We start from the raw sequence: 21,234 nt of genomic DNA, 5'->3' as shown, positions 1-21,234 counted from the left end.
TCGCAGGTATTAGAACGGAGAAGCCGGCTGCAGAGACAGAGCCGAGGACTGAACTCTCAGCTCGGGGTTACCTTGAACTGGTCGCGGGCTGGGTGAGCTCGGAGCGCGGCTAGAGGCTGGGGATACGGGAGTGATTGGGTGCTGTCCTCTGGGGGCGCACTGAGGAGTGGGGCCCCAGGCTCTCGGCTCCTCCGGGCCGGAGACTGGGAGGCCGCCATTTTCATTCCCGTCCTCCGGAACTCTACGGAAAGCGTTCAGGGAACAGAGGCTCCCAAAAGCGAACCCGAGCCGATTACTTAGTCCGGCCACCGGTAAGGGCGGTGCAACCCCGCCTCGGGCAAAGACACTTGAGAGTCACTACAACAGGCCCCTCCCCCAGAAGATCAACAAAATATCCAGCCAGGACGAAGTTCATCTATCAAGGAGAAAGCAAATTCAATTCCTAAGACAGCAGAGCAATTCCAGAGGAGGAGAAAGCAAAGCACGGAACTCATGGCTTTCTCCCCATGATTCTTTAGTCTTGCAGCTACTTCAATTTTCTTTTCTTTTTTTCAATTTTTTTTTCTTTTTTCAATTTTTTTTCTTTTTTCTTTTTTCTTCTTCTGCTAAATTTTTTAAAACTTTTACCCTTTTCTTTTTTAACGTTTTTTGACTAGTTCATCTAAATATATATTTTTTTCTTTCTTTTTTATATTTTTTATTTGTTTTATTTTTTAAATTTTTTTCTTTTTTTTCTTTTTTTTTCAGAACCTGTTTTTATCCCCTTTCTCCCCCCCACAATTTGGGGTCTCTTCTGATTTGGTTACAGCGCATTTTTCCAGGGTCTTTGCCACCCTTTTAGTAGTTTATTTGCTCCTTCATATCCTCTTATCTGGACAAAATGACAAGGTGGAAAAAATCACCACAAAAAAAAAGAACAAGAGACAGTACCGAAGGCTAGGGACCTAATCAACACAGACATGGGTAATATGTCAGATCAAGAGTTCAGAATGACGATTCTGAACATTCTAGCCGGGCTCGAAAAAGGCATGGAAGATATTAGAGAAACCCTCTCTGGAGATATTAAAGCCCTTTCTGGAGAAATTAGAGAACTAAAATCTAACCAAGTTGAAATCAAAAAAGCTATTAATGAGGTGCAATCAAAAATGGAGGCTCTCACTGCTAGGATCAATGAGGCAGAAGAAAGAATTAGTGATATAGAAGACCAAATGACAGAGAATAAGGAAGCCGAGCAAAAGAGGGACAAACAGCTACTGGACCATGAGGGGAGAATTCGAGAGATAAGTGACACCATAAGACGAAACAACATTAGAATAATTGGGATTCCAGAAGAAGAAGAAACAGAGAGGGGAGCAGAAGGTCTATTGGAGAGAATCATTGGAGAGAATTTCCCTAATATGGCAAAGGGAACAAGCATCAAAATCCAGGAGATGCAGAGAACCCCCCTCAAAGTCAACAAGAATAGGTCCACACCCCGTCACCTAATAGTAAAATTTACAAGTCTTAGTGACAAAGAGAAAATCCTGAAAGCAGCCCGAGAAAAGAAGTCTGTAACATACAATGGTAAAAATATTAGATTGGCGGCAGACTTATCCACAGAGACCTGGCAGGCCAGAAAGAGCTGGCATGATATATTCAGAGCACTCAACGAGAAAAACATGCAGCCAAGAATACTCTATCCAGCTAGGCTATCATTGAAAATAGAAGGAGAGATAAAAAGCTTCCAGGACAAACAAAAACTGAAAGAATTTGCAAACACCAAACCAGCTCTACAGGAAATATTGAAAGGGGTCCTCTAAGCAAAGAGAGAGCCTAAAAGTAGTAGATCAGAAAGGTACAGAGACAATATACAGTAACAGTCACCTTACAGGCTAATAATGGCACTAAATTCATATCTCTCAATAGTTACCCTGAATGTTAATGGGCTAAATGCCCCAATCAAAAGACACAGGGTATCAGAATGGATAAAAAAACAAAACCCATCAGTATGTTGCCTACAAGAAACTCATTTTAGACGTGAAGACACCTCCAGATTGAAAGTGAGGGGGTGGAAAACAATTTACCATGCTAATGGGCATCAGAAGAAAGCTGGGGTGGCAATCCTTATATCAGATCAATTAGATTTTAAGCCAAAGACTATAATAAGAGATGAGGAAGGACACTATATCCTACTCAAACGGTCTGTCCAACAAGAAGATCTAACCATTTTAAATATCTATGCCCCTAACGTGGGAGCAGCCAACTATATCAACCAATTAATAACAAAATCAAAGAAACACATCAATAATAATACAATAATAGTAGGGGACTTGAACACTCCCCTCACTGAAATGGACAGATCATCCAAGCAAAAGATCAACAAGGAAATAAAGGCCTTAAATGACACACTGGACCAGATGGACATCACAGATATATTCAGAACATTTCATCCCAAAGCAACAGAATACACATTCTTCTCTAGTGTACATGGAACCTTCTCCAGAATAGATCACCTCCTGGGTCACAAATCAGGTCTCAACCGGTATCAAAAGATTAGGATTATTCCCTGCATATTTTCAGACCACAATGCTCTGAAGCTAGAACTCAATCACAAGAGGAAAGCTGGAAAGAACCCAAATACATGGAGACTAGACAGCATCCTTCTAAAGAATGAATGGGTTAACCAGGAAATTAAAGAAGAATTGAAAAAATTCATGGAAACAAATGATAATGAAAACACAACAGTTCAAAATCTGTGGGACACAGCAAAGGCAGTCCTGAGAGGAAAATATATAGCGGTACAAGCCTTTCTCAAGAAACAAGAAAGGTCTCAAGTACACAACCTAACCCTACACGTAAAGGAGCTGGAGAAAGAACAAGAAGGAAACCCTAAACCCAGCAGGAGAAGAGAAATCATAAAGATCAGAGCAGAAATCAATGAAATAGAAACCAAAAAAACAATAGAAAAAATCAATGAAACTAGGAGCTGGTTCTTTGAAAGAATCAATAAGATTGATAAACCCCTGGCCAGACTCATCAAAAAGAAAAGAGAAAGGACCCAAATCAATAAAATCATGAATGAAAGAGGAGAGATCACAACTAACACCAAAGAAATACAGACAATTATAAGAACATACTATGAGCAACTCTACGCCAACAAATTGGACAATCTGGAAGAAATGGATGCATTCCTAGAGACATATAAACTACCACAACTGAACCAGGAAGAAATAGAAAACCTGAACAGGCCCATAACCAGTAAGGAGATTGAAACAGTCATCAAAAATCTCCAAACAAACAAAAGCCCTGGGCCAGACGGCTTCCCAGGGGAATTCTACCAAACATTTAAAGAAGAACTAATTCCTATTCTCCTGAAACTGTTCCAAAAAATAGAAACGGAAGGAAAACTTCCAAACTCATTTTATGAGGCCAGCATCACCTTGATCCCCAAACCAGACAAGGATCCCACCAAAAAAGAGAACTACAGACCAATATCCTTGATGAACACAGACACAAAAATTCTCGCCAAAATACTAGCCAATAGGATTCAACAGTACATTAAAAGGATTATTCACCACGATCAAGTGGGATTTATTCCAGGGCTGCAGGGTTGGTTCAACATCTGCAAATCAATCAATGTGATAGAACACATTAATAAAAGAAAGAACAAGAACCATATGATACTCTCAATAGATGCTGAAAAAGCATTTGACAAAGTACAGCATCCCTTCCTGATCAAAACTCTTCAAAGTGTAGGGATAGAGGGCACATACCTCAATATTATCAAAGCCATCTATGAAAAACCCACCGCAAATATCATTCTCAATGGAGAAAAACTGAAAGCTTTTCCGTTAAGGTCAGGAACACGGCAGGGATGTCCATTATCACCACTGCTATTCAACATAGTACTAGAAGTCCTAGCCTCAGCAATCAGACAACAAAAAGAAATTAAAGGCATCCAAATTGGTAAAGAAGAAGTCAAACTATCACTCTTCGCAGATGATATGATACTATATGTGGAAAACCCAAAAGACTCCACTCCAAAACTGCTAGAACTTGTACAGGAATTCAGTAAAGTGTCAGGATATAAAATCAATGCACAGAAATCAGTTGCATTTCTGTACACCAACAACACGACTGAAGAAAGAGAAATTAAGGAGTCAATCCCATTTACAATTGTACCCAAAACTATAAGATACCTAGGAATAAACCTAACCAAAGAGACTAAGAATCTATACACAGAAAATTATAAAGTACTCATGAAAGAAATTGAGGAAGACACCAAAAAATGGAAAAATGTTCCATGCTCCTGGATTGGAAGAATAAATATTGTGAAAATGTCTATGCTACCTAAAGCAATCTACACATTTAATGCAATCCCTATCAAAATACCATCCATTTTTTTCAAAGAAATGGAACAAATAATCCTAAAATTTATATGGAACCAGAAAAGACCTCGAATAGCCAAAGGAATATTGAAGAACAAAGCCAAAGTTGGTGGCATCACAATTCCGGACTTCAAGCTCTATTACAAAGCTGTCATCATCAAGACAGCATGGTACTGGCACAAAAACAGACACATAGATCAGTGGAACAGAATAGAGAGCCCAGAAATCGACCCTCAACTCTATGGTCAACTAATCTTCGACAAAGCAGGAAAGAATGTCCAATGGAAAAAAGACAGCCTCTTCAATAAATGGTGCTGGGAAAATTGGACAGCCACATGCAGAAAAATGAAATTGGACCACTTCCTTACACCACACACGAAAATAGACTCCAAATGGAGGAAGGACCTCAATGTGAGAAAGGAATCCATCAAAATCCTTGAGGAGAATGCAGGCAGCAACCTCTTCGACCTCAGCCGTAGCAACATCTTCCTAGGCACCACGGCAAAGGCAAGGGAAGCAAGGGCAAAAATGAACTATTGGGATTTCATCAAGATCAAAAGCTTTTGCACAGCAAAGGAAACAGTTAACAAAACCAAAAGACAACTGACAGAATGGGAGAAGATATTTGCAAACGACATATCAGATAAAGGGCTAGTATCCAAAATCTATAAGGAACTTAGCAAACTCAACACCCAAAGAACAAACAATCCAATCAAGAAATGGGCAGAGGACATGAACAGACATTTCTGCAAAGAAGACATCCAGATGGCCAACAGACACATGAAAAAGTGCTCCACGTCACTCGGCATCAGGGAAATACAAATCAAAACCACAATGAGATATCACCTCACACCAGTCAGAATGGCTAAAATTAGCAAGTCAGGAAATGAGAGATGCTGGCGAGGATGTGGAGAAAGGGGAACCCTCCTCCACTGTTGGTGGGAATGCAAGCTGGTGCAACCACTCTGGAAAACAGCATGGAGGTTCCTCAAAATGTTGAAAATAGAACTACCCTATGACCCAGCAATTGCACTACTGGGTATTTACCCTAAAGATACAAACATAGTGATCCGAAGGGGCACGTGTACCCGAATGTTTATAGCAGCAATGTCTACAATAGCCAGACTATGGAAAGAACCTAGATGTCCATCAACAGATGAATGGATACAGAAGATGTGGTATATATACACAATGGAATACTATGCAGCCATCAAAAGAAATGAAATCTTGCCATTTGCGACGACGTGGGTGGAGCTAGAGCGTATCATGCTTAGTGAAATAAGTCAATCGGAGAAAGACAACTATCATATGATCTCCCTGATATGAGGACATGGAGAAGCAACATGGGGGGGTAGGGGGATAGGAGAAGAATAAATGAAACAAGATGGGATTGGGAGGGAGACAAACCATAAATGACTCTTAATCTCACAAAACAAACTGGGGGTTGCTGGGGGGAGGTGGGATTGGGAGAGGGGGAGCGGGCTATGGACATTGAGGAGGCGAGGCGAACCATTAGAGACTATGGACTCTGAAAAACAACCTGAGGGTTTTGAAGGGTCAGGGTTGGGAGGTTGGGGCAACCTGAGGGTTTTGAAGGGTCAGGGGTGGGAGGTTGGGGGAACAGGTGGTGGGTAATGGGGAGGGCACGTTTTGCATGGAGCACTGGGTGTTGTGCAAAAAGAATGAATACTGTTACGCTGAAAAAATAAATAAAATGGAAAAAAAATAGTAGTAAAAAAAAAAGAATACAAAGAGGTAAAATACATAGTTGATTTTTCAGACCTATGAAGGTGCTTTCTTTAATTCATGAAATAATTATTTGCTTTTAATTTTAACCATGGGGTATGGAACTCTTTCCTGATCTTATCACAATCTTCCCCATCTCCTTAAATAGAGGATACTAAAGATAGTTTCAAGTTTTTCTTAAATGGCTGAAAGTCTATATAGCTTGAATCACTGAATTAAAGAATGAAAATGGACTTCAAGAATTAACTAAATCAGGGGTGCCTGGGTGGCTCAGTGGGTTAAAGCCTCTGCCTTCAGCTCAGATCATGATCCCAGGGTCCTAGGGTGGAGCCCCACGTTGGGCTCTCTGCTCCACAGGGAGCCCGCTTCCTCCTCTCTCTCTGCCTGCCTCTCTGCTTATTTGTGATCTCTGTCTGTCAAATAAATAAATAAATAATCTTTTTAAAAAAAGAACTAACTAAATCAAACAACTCTTTTGATGTTTAATTCCTGTTACAACATTATTTATAGATAATTATCAGCCTCAAAGTGGATACTTTCAGGAATGCAGCACATTCTAATTTTTTTGTGTGGAGAGGATTCTTTGAGAAAGTTACCCTGATTTCTGAAATTGAAAATCTCTCTCCTTATAGCCATCATATTCTGGTCTTACTTCTGCCATTTAGGGCCATACATTGAGATTTTCAATGACATGAAATCCCATCAAATATTTGAAGATATCATGATACTCCTAACTTCGTTTTTTTCCCCCTAGGCCAAATATCTCCATATATTTGCCTTGAATAATGTTGTTTATATCCTTGGCCTATTTTTTTCTATATCGCTCATTTCTTAATGATTTATAGAAGTTCTTTATATATTATGGATACTAACTCTTTGTTATATATGCTGATAATATTTTCCCCCAGAATATCATTTATTTTTTAGTTTTTCCCATGATAATTTTTGCCATATGGAAGTTCTTAAATTTTTTCATATACTCAAGTATGTCAGTTTTTTACCTTCGTGGTTTCTGGATTTTACATCTTAAGAACATATTAATATAATCCTGTGCTGTCCTCTGGTTCATTTACAGGTTTTTATTTTTCACCTTACTTATTTAAGGTTGCATTCATTCACTCAAAGGATCTTTGAAATTCATCGATGTTTTTGCATGTATCTGTTTTTTAAGTTTAAGCTTTCATACTTATGTCTATAATCCATCTTGATTAATTTTTGTGTATGAAAAGAGGTCAAGAACAAGGATTAGGTTTATTTTGTTTGTTTGTTTGTTTTTTGTTTTATTGGTCAAGGTTTATTTTAGATGTCACAGTTCAGATTTTTATTTCAGATTAAAGATCTTTTCCACTTCCTGCATTGATTCTGCTTAATTGGAGGTATCTGTTGCTATTGCCCAACTTGATTTTCTTATTTCAAGTTGCTAAATCTCAAATTATTTTCTTTTGCTTATTCATTTCTATGAAAGAAAATCTGTATTGATTGATCATAATAGTTGGAGAGGATCTCCTCAGCCATTGTGTAGGTCAGACCCTAATTCCCACAATGGGTTACAATTCTCCCTCCAGTGACATAGTAGATGAGTACAGAAGTCCTGTGGTGACCAACTACCCACTTCAATTTCCTAGCGACACTTGGAAGAAATTCTGTGGCCAGCACGCCATACCCCAGTTGGAGTTTCCAAAGTCCTCCAATGTTTCCATTCCAACTGTACCTCCTCCTTTCTAACATAGCTCTAAGAGAGGTAAAATTGAAAATGCTCTAACTCTGGCTTTGTCAAGATTTTTTTATCTTAGTCTTCACTTAACTGAAGATTTTCTTCTTTACTTCCACTGTCCTGTGTTCATGAATAAGAGATCTGTGAGTTGGCTCCTTGTGTCCTCTTTCAGTTTAGAGCAATTACATAGTAGCTGATTTGGGACTGTATGTATAGTGTAGGTTTGTACCTCTCAGAATGTTGACCTAGGCTCCATTCCTATTGTTGCTTTTCCTACTGCCAGAGAAAAATTTATTTGACCAGGGAGTTGCAGTACTGACCTGAATGAGCCTAGTTTGAACCTCTTGGTCAACACAGATAATTCCACTGATCAAGAGCTACTTATTTAATGTCTAGCACTGTGATTACAGTCACTTCCTTTTATTTACGAAGAGTATAAGCAATATACAAACTATTGGAAATGAACACCAACTATTCCTAATTACTCATTTCTCCACTCTCTCCCATATTGTTATGGTTCCCTCCTTAAAAGTGAAAAATATTTAAAATTGATTTTCAGGAACACCTTGGTGGGTCAGTCATTAAGTGTCCACTTTCAGCTCGGGTCATGATCTCAGGGTCCTGGGATCAAGCCCTGCATCTGGCTCCCTGCTCAGCGGGAAGTCTGCTTTTCCCTCTCCCACTCCCCCTGCTTGTCTTCCCTCTCTCGCTGTGTCTCTCTCTGTCAAATAAATAAATAAAATCTTTTAAAAAGAATAAAATAAAATGAAATTGATGGAGAACAATGATTTTGCACTAGAGTCAAGCATAGGCTGAGTTTCATAACAGAATCTGCAAGACTCCTCTTCCCTTTACTTTTAGGGACAAAAATGCAATGGCTCGGACACAGATGAGGACTACAACTCATATTTGGTGTAATTACTTGAGTTAGCTCACCTGTTCAATTTGTTTATACCATGTCATCAGCACCTCCTCTAGCTGACGAACAGTTTCTGAATTGCTAGCTGCAGCTGTCACTTCTTCAAATGTGTGAAGTTTGGAAAAATCGATATTGTCTACCTTCTTTAACATAACTGTTCCCTCAATACTTACTCTAGCACCTAAGAGGGAAGAAAAAATATTGAGAAGAGGTTTTTAATGTCAATGTGTGGTTTCCAGCTATAATTACTCAAATGTTAAAGATCAAATACCTTATGGAAATATAATACAAATTGATCATTAGATTGTGACCTGATAATTTTTAATAATATAATTAATTATATTTAATATTATTTTAATAATATTTAATATCAATAATGTATATCTCTAATAATTAATATATTTCATAATATTAATTTAATTTATTTCATTTAATAACATAAAATAATAAAATTATACATTTTTAAAAGAGCTAATAGTGAAGCAATATTTTAAAATGCGGTGAAATTTTTCATTAATAATATAGGAATAGAATCCTCCACTACAATGGAAGAAAAAAAAACATATCGTACTCCTGCAAAGATCCCTGGAAATGAGAGGATCTAGGGATCTGATTTCTTACCTCTAGGTCTCATAATAACTTTGATTAACAATTTCTTTTAAGACAGAATGTTTTTCCTCTAATGATTACCTTTAATAACATATCTTACAGGAGTGCCTGGGTGGCTCAGTCGGTTAACTACATGCTTTTGGCTCAGGTCATAATCCCAGAGTCCTGAGATTGAGGCCCATATCCACCTGCTTGCTCAGCAGGGAGTCTAGTTCTTCCCCTGCCCCTCCCCCTGCTCATGAGCTTGCATGTGCTCTCTCCCTCTCAAATAAATAAATAAAATCTTTTTAAAATAACATCTTATAGTTAATTTGCTCATATTTAGCAATTTACCAAGCACTAAATTTTATACTTACCATCTAAAAATGAAAGGTATCTGCTGATGGTTTCAGTGAAAATGTGTTTTTCAGATTCTCCTTGCTTGGACTGGTTTAGAGCACCCCAATTATTTGTTGCAAGAATAGCTGGTAAAAATACACTTGACAGCATATTCTTAATCCCATTTAGGATTCCTGTTGATGCATCCAGTACAGTAAATAGCACTTCCTGAAAGGGTGGTATTCAAAAGTGATTTTATATGCTAATCCCATTAAAGAACTGAAAATCATAACCTATTTCACACTACAACATGCATAGATAATACTTTTATAAACTAATAGGAAAACATAAGTGGTCATGAAAATGAGAGTTCTAAAATCCACAAATTTATATTCTGCCCCCATTCTAACCATTCACATATAGGTTGATAAGGCGACACTTTTCCTCAGTGCTTTAGTTTCTACCTAGGTAAGGAGACATGGCCTGGAGCCTGTATGATGTGAAGGAAATGAAGCTGAGCTTTCTGCAGAAATTGCTTAGTAGAAATGGGACTAGAAAAACTCCAGCAGGATAGGGAAAGAGCAATGATACTAGCCCAGTATTTTAAGTGGAAAAAATGATCAGCTCAAGAAATCAAAGGCACAGAAATCAGAAATCCAGCATCTATGAGTATGACATCTAAATTCATGCAATTTAAGTGACATGGAAATCCCAAGCCAAGAAATTAAGATTTAAAAAACTTGCCCAGGACCTGATGGATTCCCTGGGGAATTCTATAAAACATTCAAAGAAGAACTAATACCTATTCTCCCGAAGCTGTTTCAAAAAATAGAAACAGAAGGAAAACTTCCAGACTCTTTCTATGAAGCCGGCATTACCTGATCCCCAAGCCAGACAAAGACCCCATCAAAAAGAAGAATTTCAGACCAATATCGCTGATGAATATGGATGCCAAGATTCTCAACAAGATCCTAGCTAAGAGGATCCAATAGTATATTAAAAATATTATCCACCATGACCAGGTGGGATTTATCCCAGGGATGCAAGGGTGGTTCAACATTCGCAAGTCAATCAATGTGGGACGCCTGGGTGGCTCAGTTGGTTGAGCGGCTGCCTTCAGCTCAGGTCATGATCCCGGCATCCTGGGATCGTGTCCCGCATGGGGCTCCTTGCTCAGTGGGGAGCCTGCTTTGCCCTCTGACTCTGCGTGCTACTCTGTCTGCCTGTGCGCGCTCCCTCTCTCTCTCTCTCTGACTAATAAATAAATAAAATCTTTAAAAAAAAAGAGAGAAGAAAGAAGAATCACATGGTCCATTCAATTGATGCAAAAAAAAATTTGACAAAAGACAGCATCCGTTTCTGATTAAAACTCTTCAAAGTATAGAGATAGAGGGAACATTCCTCAACTTCATAAAATCTATCTATGAAAAGCTGACAGCCTTCCCTTTGAGATCAGGAACACGACACAGATGCCCACTCCCACCACTGTTATTCAACATAGTACTAGAATCCTAGCAACAGCAATAGACAACAAAAGAAATAAAAGGTATTCAAATTGGCAAGAAATAAGTCAAATTCTCTCTCTTCACAGATGACATATACTTTATATGGAAAACCCAAAAGACTCCACCCCCAAACTACTAGAACTCATACAGCAATTCAGTAATGTGACAGGGTATAAAATCAATGTACAGAAATCAGTTGCTTTCTTACATGCTAACAATGAAAATACAGAAAGGGAAATTAGAGAATTGATTCCATTTACTATAGCACCAAGAACCATAAGATACCTTGGAATAAACCTAACCAAAGAGATAAAAGATCTGTACTTGAGGAACTACAGAACACTCATGGAAGAAATTGAAAAAGACACAGAAAGATGGAAACGCATTCCATGCTCATGGATCAGAAGAAGAAACATTGTTAAAATGTCTATACTGCCCAGAGCAATCTACACTTTCAATGCCATCCCAATCAAAATTCCACTGGCATTTTTCAAAGTGCTGGAACAAACAATTCTAAAATTTGAATGGAAGCAGAAAAGATTCCAAATTGCTAATGAAATGTTGAAAAAGAAAAACAAAGCTGGGGGCATCACGTTGCCTGATTTCAAGTTTTACTACAAAGCTGTGGTCACCAAGACAGCATGATACTGGCACAAAAACAGACACATAGACCAGTGGAACAGAGTGGAGAGTCCAGATATGGACCCCCAACTCTGTGGTCAAATAATCTTCACCAAAGCAGGAAAAAATATACGGTGGAAAAAAGACAGTCTCTTCAATAAATGATGCTGGGAAAATTGGACAGCTATGTGTAGAAGAATGAAACTCTACCATTCTCTTACACCATACACAAAGATAAACTTGAAATGGATAAAAGACCTCAACATGAGGTAGGAATCTATCAAAATCCTAGAGGAGAACATAGGCAGTAATCTAGGAGAGCATAGGCAGTAATCTCTTCAACATCAGCCACAGCAATTTCTTTCAAGACATGTCTCCAAAGGCAAAGGAAACAAAAGCAAAAATGAACTTTTGGGGCTTTATCAAGATAAAAGCCTTCTGCACAGCAAAGGAAACAGTCAACAAAACAAAGAGGCAACCCACAGAATGGGAAAAGATATTCACAAATGACACTACAGACAGAGGGCTGATATCCAATATCTATGAAGAACTTCTTAAACTCAACACCCATAAAACAGATAATCACATCAAAAATGGGAAGAAGACATGAAAGACACTTCTCCAAAGAAGACACACAAATAGCTATCAGACACATGAAGAAATGTTCATCACCACTAGCCATCAGAGAAATTCAAATCAAAACAACATTGAGAGGGCACCTAGGTGGCACAGTTGGTTAAGCAACTGCCTTCAGCTTAGGTCATGTTCCCAGAGTCCCGGGATCCAGCCCTGCATCAGGCTCCCAGCTCCGTGGGGAGTCTGCTTCTCCCTCTGACCTTCTCCCATCTCATGTTCTCTCTTTCTCTCTCTCCCAAATAAATAAATAAAATCTTTGGGGAAAAAAAGAGAACACATTGCAATACTACCTTACATCAGTTAGAATGGCCAAAATTGAAAAAACAAGTGTTGGAGAGGATGTGGAGAAAGGGGAACCCTCTTACACTGTTGGTGAGAATGCAAGTTGGTGCAGCCACTTTAGAAACAGTGTGGAAATTCCTTAAAAAATTAAAAATAGAGCTACCTTATGATCCTGCAATTGCACTACTGGGTATTTACCCTAAAGATTCAGATGCAGTGAAAAGAAGGGCTGTATGTACCCCAATGTTCATAGCAGTAATGGCCACAATCGCCAAACTGTGGAAAGAGCCAAGATGCCCTTCAACAGACGAATGGATAAAGAAGATATGGTTCATATATACAATGGAATATTATGCCTCCATCAGAAAGGATGAATACCCAATTCTTGTAACAACATGGACAGGACTGAAGAGATTATGCTGAGTGAAATAAGTCAAGTAGAGAGAGTCAATTATGTAGTTTCACTTACTCATGGAGCATAAGGAATAATATGGAGGACATTAGGAGAAGGAAGAGAAAAGTGAATTGGGGGAAATCGGAGGGGGAGACAAACCATGAGAGACTGTGGATTCTGAGAAAGAGGGGATGGAGGTGGGGGTATGAGTGAGCCTGGTGGTGGGTATTAAAGAGGGTACATATTGCAGGAGTACTGGGTGTGATGCATAAACAATGAATCTTGGAATACTGAAAAAATTCAATTAAATTAAAAAAAAAAACTTGCCCAAAACCACGAAAAATTTTTTTCAACTGTGAGTGCATTTAACTCACAGAAGAATACAACAGCTACTAGTCCAGTTTGATGCCATTGATTTGATTTGTGCTGAGGTGTCCCAGTCTTTCTCACAATTGCATCTGCACTATTAGGAAAATGTCAGCACAGTAAAAAGGACAAATTTCTTAGTATTATAATAAAAATACGTTTTGACCTTGTAGATTCCATGGAAGAGTCTTGGGAACTATGCTGAGGCTCACTGGTATACAGTATGTTCAACCATGATTGTATTTACACAGTTATAATGATATAAACAAACATCTAGCTAAGCAAAATAGAATATAACTACATTGGAAGAATGAAGGGATAGAACGTAGCAGGAGGAGAAGAGGATAGAAAAGAGCTAAACCCTCATCTTCCATAGGGAAGAGTCAATAGATAATGTCTAACTTGGCAAAGGAGCAGTTAGAGCCTATTACTTGAATATATGGAGGCAAAAGAAAGAATCTGCTGAGAATTAAAGTTTGTTTCTGGAGAGTGAGATAGAAGTCAGTTCTTATAACAAGACTTCCAGAATTTCTTCCTTTTTAAAAAACTGCATACAACTGTGACAAAGTAAAAACTAAATGATAAAAAAAGAACGGGTTGTCACAGACAAGCTGAAGGGAGAATTCATGAAATGGAAGATGCACTGAGGAAACAAATCCACATGTTTGCAGACATCATGGCAAAACAGTTTCAAAGACAAAGGGCAAAAACAAAGAAAAGACAGATAACTTATGAAGTACACTTACCAAAGAAGTTTCATCAGCCACCAGAAATATCAGAACGAAATATCTACAAGGAGTTAGAGGGAAATAATTCCCAGGCTAGAACCCAAAACCAAGCTAAACAACCTCTCTTAAAGCAATCTTTTGGCATAAACAGAAAAGAAGAAAAATTAGGTTGGATTTCAGTTACCTTTTCTGTTGTTAAAAGGAAGACTTTTATTTATTAAGATTCTTTAAAATAATAGAGAACTAATATTTGTTGAGGGACTACTATGTTAGGCAACATAAGAACTTGCTGATACTATCATTTAGTCTCACCAAAATGCTGTAAGGTGGGTATGACCATTCCCAATTTAAGAATGTAAAAACCAACATTAGGGAAATCTGGGAAGGGCATATAGGATGTCTCTATATTATCTTCTAACTTCCTGTTAATCTAAAATTATTCTAAATAAAAAGTGAAAAACAACCTTAAAAAACAAAGAATGTAAAACCCTAAGTAACAGAAAAGAAAAGCAACCTGTCAAGGAAAACTCCACTGGTCAGTAGTGAGGCTAGGAGGCAAATTTGGGTCTATCTGAATAAAACTGCTGTTTTTCCCAATCCAACAAGCTGCCTTTCTGGGACTAAGTAACCAATGTCTAAGTCAATTCTCTCTTCTTTCTGAAACTGTCAAAGAGTTAAAATATTAACTAAAGTAGAGGCTAAATAAAGTAACTTATACTCAAAATTGTGTGAACAGCATTAAATTCACTCCCAGTGAATGGAAAGATGGAAATTATTTGTACACCATCTAGATGAAATGGAATTTTCATGAATTTTAAAAGCAGCATCTAAGGGATAAATATCACTGAGCTCCATTATAGTAATTTCTCAGTTTCTTTGAATACATGAATACATTATTTTTCTTGGAACTCAATTCAGTCCTATGTGTAGCAAGGAGAGAAAGTAAAGCGAAGTATGAATATGACGATACGTTCAATGTTTATAGGCTGGTGATGTCAATACATGGCAGAATAGAATGGCCCTTATTTTTGTCTCCTAACAAGAACCAGGAATTTGGTTTTTGTCCATGGACAAAGGTGGCATTATGGGAGCTTTGGCATCCAGCACCATCTGCCAAGGAACTCAGGAGGAGTCTCACCCACCATGCATCAGGGAACAGGTATAGAGACCTCAGCCAAGGTGTGGAAACTGCAGTGGCCGTATACCAACTCCGACCCCTCTCAGACATTGTCTAGGGGCCCCTAGAAAGCACTCTTAATCACTCACACAAAGGAGAGCCTCTGTGGAAGTCCAGATTTCCAGAAAAGAAGTTCCAGCACACAGCTGGAGTGAAAAAAAAAATTGAGTTTGGGTGCACTGGATAAGGTAAGAGGAGCAGCTTGACTTTATGTGTATTACCCCTCCCCCAAGGCAGCATAGTTTAGGACCAGAGATCTTCTCAGCCTTCAATTTCTCTTGCAGGGGAAAGTAAGAGCACATAAGTGAGCATCCAACTTCACCAGCTGTGTAGGATGCTGCCAAAGAGGTTCATTTCTCTCCCACCCTATCTAGAGTACTGAATCATGAGCTGCATGGCTGGGAGCAGGGAGCAGAAAGAAGCAGACAGAGTAGCAGAAAAGAGTCTTGGAAGATATTAAAGGGAAGCAGATGACCTACATCACAGAGTTCATCAAAAAGCCCACCCTGAGAGAGCATGGCCACTGGGAACATCTGACTCATGGATTCCTCCAATTGGCCCTGGGCACCCCCAGCTCTCAGCATGCCTCAGCCACACATGCCCCCCTGTCCTGTGGCTGGCTCCTTCTGCATGCTCCTGATGGCAACAGGAAGAGCAAGCTTTGGCAGATGGCTAGTGAGTACATGAAGAAAGCCAACCCAAATCTGTTGGCCGGGGGAGATCACAAACTTGAGCTTTCACATCATCTTTGGGAAAATGAAAGGGAGACTGTCAGCTTGGTACACTGCAGGATTGAGAGAAGGCATACAAACTCAAGAATTCAGCCACAAAAAGGAGAAAAATTGTAGAGCAGGTTTATACATAGAAGGTCTAAGGGAGCCTTAGAATCACCTTAGGGAAGGTATTTCTCAACTAAAGACAATAAAACTGATGGAGGTAACTATTACCTCAAATGCAAAGACAGCAGTTCAAAACTTTAAGGAACATGAAAAATAAAGGAAATAATATCACCAAAGCATCATAATTAATTTTCTAGTAACTAACCCCAAAGACGTGGAAATTTGTAATTTACCTGAAAAAGAATTCAACATGGCTATTTTAAGGGAAACCAATGACTACAAGAAAACACACAAACACAATTCAATGAAATCAGAAAAACAATACATGAACAAAATGAGAAGTTTAACAGAGTTAGAAATCATGAAAAAAGAGCCAAACAGAAATTATGGAGCTGAGGAATACAAAGAAATGAAAATGCAATAGTGATCATCAACAACAGAATGGATCTAAGCAGAAGAAAGAATCTGTGAGATAGAAGACAGGAACTTTGAGTTTATCTTGTCAGAGCACAACAAAGGGTAAAGAGTGACAGAAACTTTAACCTATGTGAACTATGGGATATCATCGAAAGCACCAATTTGCAAATTATTGGAGTACCAGCAAGAGAAGAGAGGCAGAAGAGGGCATAAAGCTTATTTAAAGAAGTGGTGACTGAAAACTGCTCAAATCTGGGGGGAGATTTTGATATACAAGTTCATAAAGCTCATATGTCACCAAAAAAAAATCAACTGAAATAGATCCTTTCCAAGACACATGACAATAAAACTGTCAAAGCTGATGAATATCCAACTTTTGTATTAACATGAACAGGATTGGAGGAGATTATGCTGGCGAAATAAGTCAAGCAGAGAGAGTCAATTATATAGTTTCACTTACTTGTGGAGCATAAGGAATAACATGGAGGACATTAAGAGAAGGAAAGGAAAAGTGAATTGGGGGAAATCAGAGAGGAAGACGAACCATGAGAGACTGTGGACTCTAAGAAACAAACTGAGGATTTTGGAGGGGAGAAGGATGAGGCTTTGGGTGAGCCTGGTGGTGGGTACTAAGGAGGGCACATATTGCATGGAGCACTGGGTGTGGTGCATAAACAATGAATCTTGGAACACTGAAAAAATTAAATACAATTTTTTTTTAAAAAAACCTGAAAGACAAAGAGAAAATCTTGAAAGTAGTAAGAGAAAAGAAGCTTGTGACTTACAAGGGAAGTCAATGAAATTACCAACAGATTTCTTAGCAGAAACCTGACAGACCAGGAATGTGTGGAATGATATATTCAAAGTACTAAAAGAAAAAAAAATGCCAACCAAGAATACTCTATCTGGCAAATTACCTTACATCAATGAAGGAAAGATAAAGATTTTCCTGAACAAACAAGAGCTGAAATAATTCATCAAGAGTAGACCTGCCTTACAAGAAATGCTGAAAGGAGTTCTTCAAGCCAAAATGAAAGGACAGGGTGCCTGAGTGGCTCAGTGGGTTAAGCCTCTGCCTTCAGCTCAGGTCATGATCTCAGGGTCCTGGGATCAAGACCCGAGTAGGGCTCTCTGCTCAGCGGGGAGCCTGCTCCCCCTCCCGCCCCCACCCGCCTACTTGTGATCTCTATCTGTCAAATAAATAAATAAAATCTTAAAAAAAAACCCAAAAAACAAAAAACAAAATGAAGGGACATTAATTACTGACTTGAACACACATGAAATATACAATACACTAAAAAAGGTAAGTATGCAGTCAAATTCAGAATACACAAATACTGTAATATGAGTGGTGTTAACCACATAGCTCTATATAAAAGTTCAAGAACGAGAATGATAAAAATAACCATAGCTACAAAATTTGTTAAAGAATACACAGTATAAAAAGAGACACATTGTGACATCAAAAACATAAAAAGGAAGAGGAAAAGGTAGAGTTTTGTATGCAATTAAAGTTACTTGTTACCAGCATAAAATAAACTGTCATATCTTATGTAAGCTTCATGGTAAAAAGAAAGCAAAAATCTAGGGTAGATTCACAAAGATTAAAAAGGAAGGGGACAGAACATACCACATGGAAAAACACCAATTTACAAAGGTAAGTAGAAACAGAGGAAAAAGAAAAAATACAAGTACAGAACAGCCAGAGAGCAACCAATAATACAGCATTAGTAAGTCCTTATATAGCAATAATTACTCTAATTGTAAATGGATTGAAATCACCAATCAAAATGCACAGCATGGCTGGATGGATTCAAAAAGCAAGACCCATCTATTTGCTGCTTACAAGAGACTGACTCACTGCAGCCTTAATGATACACATAGGCTCAAAGTGAAAAGAGAAAACAAATATTCCATTATAATAATATAATATACCTCTGAAACCAAAAGGAAGTGGAGGTAGTGATACTTACATCAGACAAAATAGGCTTTAAACCAAACAGTAACGAGACAAAAAGGTTATTGTACAGTGATACAGAAGTCACTTCATCAAAAAGACAAGGCAATCATAAATCTATATGCACCTAAGGACAGAGCACACCTAAATATATTAAACAAATACAAAAGATCTGAAGGCAGAAACAGACAACGCAACTTTCAACAGTAGATAGTCCAGCCAGACAAAAAATAAGGAAGGAAATGTTGCACTTGAACTGTAATTTATAACAAATAGACCTCATAGTCATGTACAGAACATTCTACCCAAGAGTAGAATATATACACTTCCCAAATGCACACGAAACATTTCTAGGAAAGATCCTATTGTGGGTCACAAGACAGCAAATTTAAGATGACTGAAATCATACCAAATATTTTTTTTACCATCACAATGATATGAAACTAGAAATCAGAAAACAAAAGCTAGAAATTTCACAAATATCTGAAAATTAACACACTCCTGCAAAAATGATGGGTCAAAGAAGAAATCTAAGGGAAAATAAAAAATACCTTGAAACAAATGAAAATGGAAACAGAACATACCAAAACCTACAGGATTTGGGATGCAGCAAAAGCCATTCCAAGAGGGAAGTTTATAGCAATAAATGCCTATGGTAAGAAAAAAGAAAGATTAAACAACATAACTTTACACCTCAAGGAACTTGAAAAAGAAGAACAAACTAAACCCACAGTTAGCAGAAGAAAGGAAATAACAAAGAGCAGAAATAAATGAAATAGAAACCAGAAAAACAATAGAATGACCATCTACCTGAACTGAGGATATAGGAAAAATAGAGAGAAAATTTGTACAACTAAATAGCAAACAAGCAAACAATCCAATTAAAATATGAGCAGAGGAACTCAACAGACATTTTTCTAAAAAGTCATCCAAATAACTAAGAGGACCATGAAAAGATGCCCAACATCAGTAATCATTAGGGAAATGAAAATCAAAACCACAATGAGATATCACCTCATACCCGTTAGAATGGCTAAATTCTAAAAGACAAGATGATAGTGAGGGATGCCTGGCTAGCTCAGTCAGGGGAGTCTGTGACTCTCGACATCAGTGTAATGAGTTTGAGCTCCACGTTGGGTGTAGAGACTACTTAAATGATAAACTTAAAAAAAAAAAAAAGACGAGATAAATGCTGGTGAGAATATGGAGAAAAGGACACCCTAGTGCAATCTTGGTGGGGATGTCAATTGGTGCAGGCACTGTGGAAAACGGTTCCTCAAAAAATTAAAAATAGAACACCACACAATCCAGCAATCCTACTTCTGGATCTATATCCAGAAGAAATGAAATCAGGATCTTGAAGGGGTATCTTTACTTCCATGTTCACTGCAGCCTTATTCACAATAGCCAAGATACAGAAACAAGCTAAGTGTCCATCTATGGATAAATGGATAAAGTATATATACAGTATATATATGATACACACAGGATAAAATATATATACAGGATAGAGTATTATTCCACCACAAGAAGGAAGGGAATCCTGCCTTTGAGACAACACGGTGGACATTGAGGACATTATGCCAAGTGAGATAAGTCTGACAGAAAAAGACAAATACTGTATGGTCTCACTTATATGTAGAATCAAAAAAAGCTGACCTCGTGGAAACAGGGGGTAGAATGTTGATTACCAAGGGCTGTGGGGTAGGGGAAATCAGGAGATGTTTGTCAAAGCAAACAAACTGTAAGTTACAAAATGAATACCTTTTGGGGATCTAACGTACAGCATGGTGATTATAGCTAATGACAATATATATACTCAAATTTTGCTAAGACAGGTCACCTTAAACGTCATTACCAAAAACAAACCAAAAAAAGGTAATTAGGTGAGACGATGGACTGTTAGCTGATGCTACAGTGGTAATCAGTTCACAAAGTATCAGTGTATTAAATCAACATGTTACAAATAGCTTAAACTTGTTGTTAGGTGCACCAGTTAAGCTGGAAAAAAACACTTAACTAGATATTTGAAAAAAATGCAAACATACCTCATGAATATTTTTAATATTTATAGCAATATCACTGTGACAGTGAACAAAAAAGATACATAATCCTTTTAGTTTCTCTGGGGCAGCGTTGTCTATATACAATCTCATCATTTTGGCCCCTTTGTTTGCTCCGGCAATAGTTCGACCGCACTCTGAAAACAAAAGTCAGGAGTGTAGTGCGTCATCACAGAACGGATCAACTGTGGTAAATGATTATGGGTGTCACAGCATTGCCTCTTGCTTCACTTTACTGGAAGGAATTTTTTATATGATTGTAATAATTTTTTTTGTGGTTTTTTGGTTTGTTTGTTTACAAAAAGACATCACTAATTGAAATACTTCAAGTGTGGCATCCTCGGCTTTCTTTCCCCGAGATCTGTGCTTTTGCTCCTTTTGGCCTCGCCTCAGGCAGGGTCTTCACACAGACTGTTCTAACCCATCTCCAACCCTTTGCCTCCCCAGTTTCTACTTATCTTTCAGATATGAGCTGATATCTGATATACTGATATACTAGGGTATAGTCCCCTAGTGAACACACTCATAGTCCCCAATTACATTAAATTCTTTTTTTTGTTGTTATAATTGTTCTAT

At 38.1% G+C, this 21,234-nt stretch overlaps 1 protein-coding gene across 1 annotated transcript in view; it reads right to left on the bottom strand.

Moving 5' to 3' along the window:
* DNAH8 (dynein axonemal heavy chain 8) overlaps positions 1-20,769 on the bottom strand; it is a 348,142-nt gene extending 327,373 nt beyond the window's left edge. The window contains exons 1-3 of the mRNA XM_046005485.1: positions 20,644-20,769; positions 9,712-9,901; positions 8,764-8,927 (exon numbers count right to left, since the gene is read on the bottom strand). Of these exons, the coding sequence (XP_045861441.1) occupies positions 8,764-8,927; positions 9,712-9,901; positions 20,644-20,754 (465 nt within the window). The 5' untranslated portion in view covers positions 20,755-20,769. The remainder of the gene's footprint in view (positions 1-8,763; positions 8,928-9,711; positions 9,902-20,643) is intronic.
* Between the last annotated feature and the right edge of the window lie 465 nt (positions 20,770-21,234).

This window comes from Meles meles, chromosome 5 (genome assembly GCF_922984935.1).
Source record: "Meles meles chromosome 5, mMelMel3.1 paternal haplotype, whole genome shotgun sequence".
In the NCBI taxonomy this organism is placed as follows: domain Eukaryota; kingdom Metazoa; phylum Chordata; class Mammalia; order Carnivora; family Mustelidae; genus Meles; species Meles meles.
The sequence above is the reverse complement of the archived record's forward strand: the minus strand, read 5'-3'. Positions and strand labels throughout refer to the sequence as shown.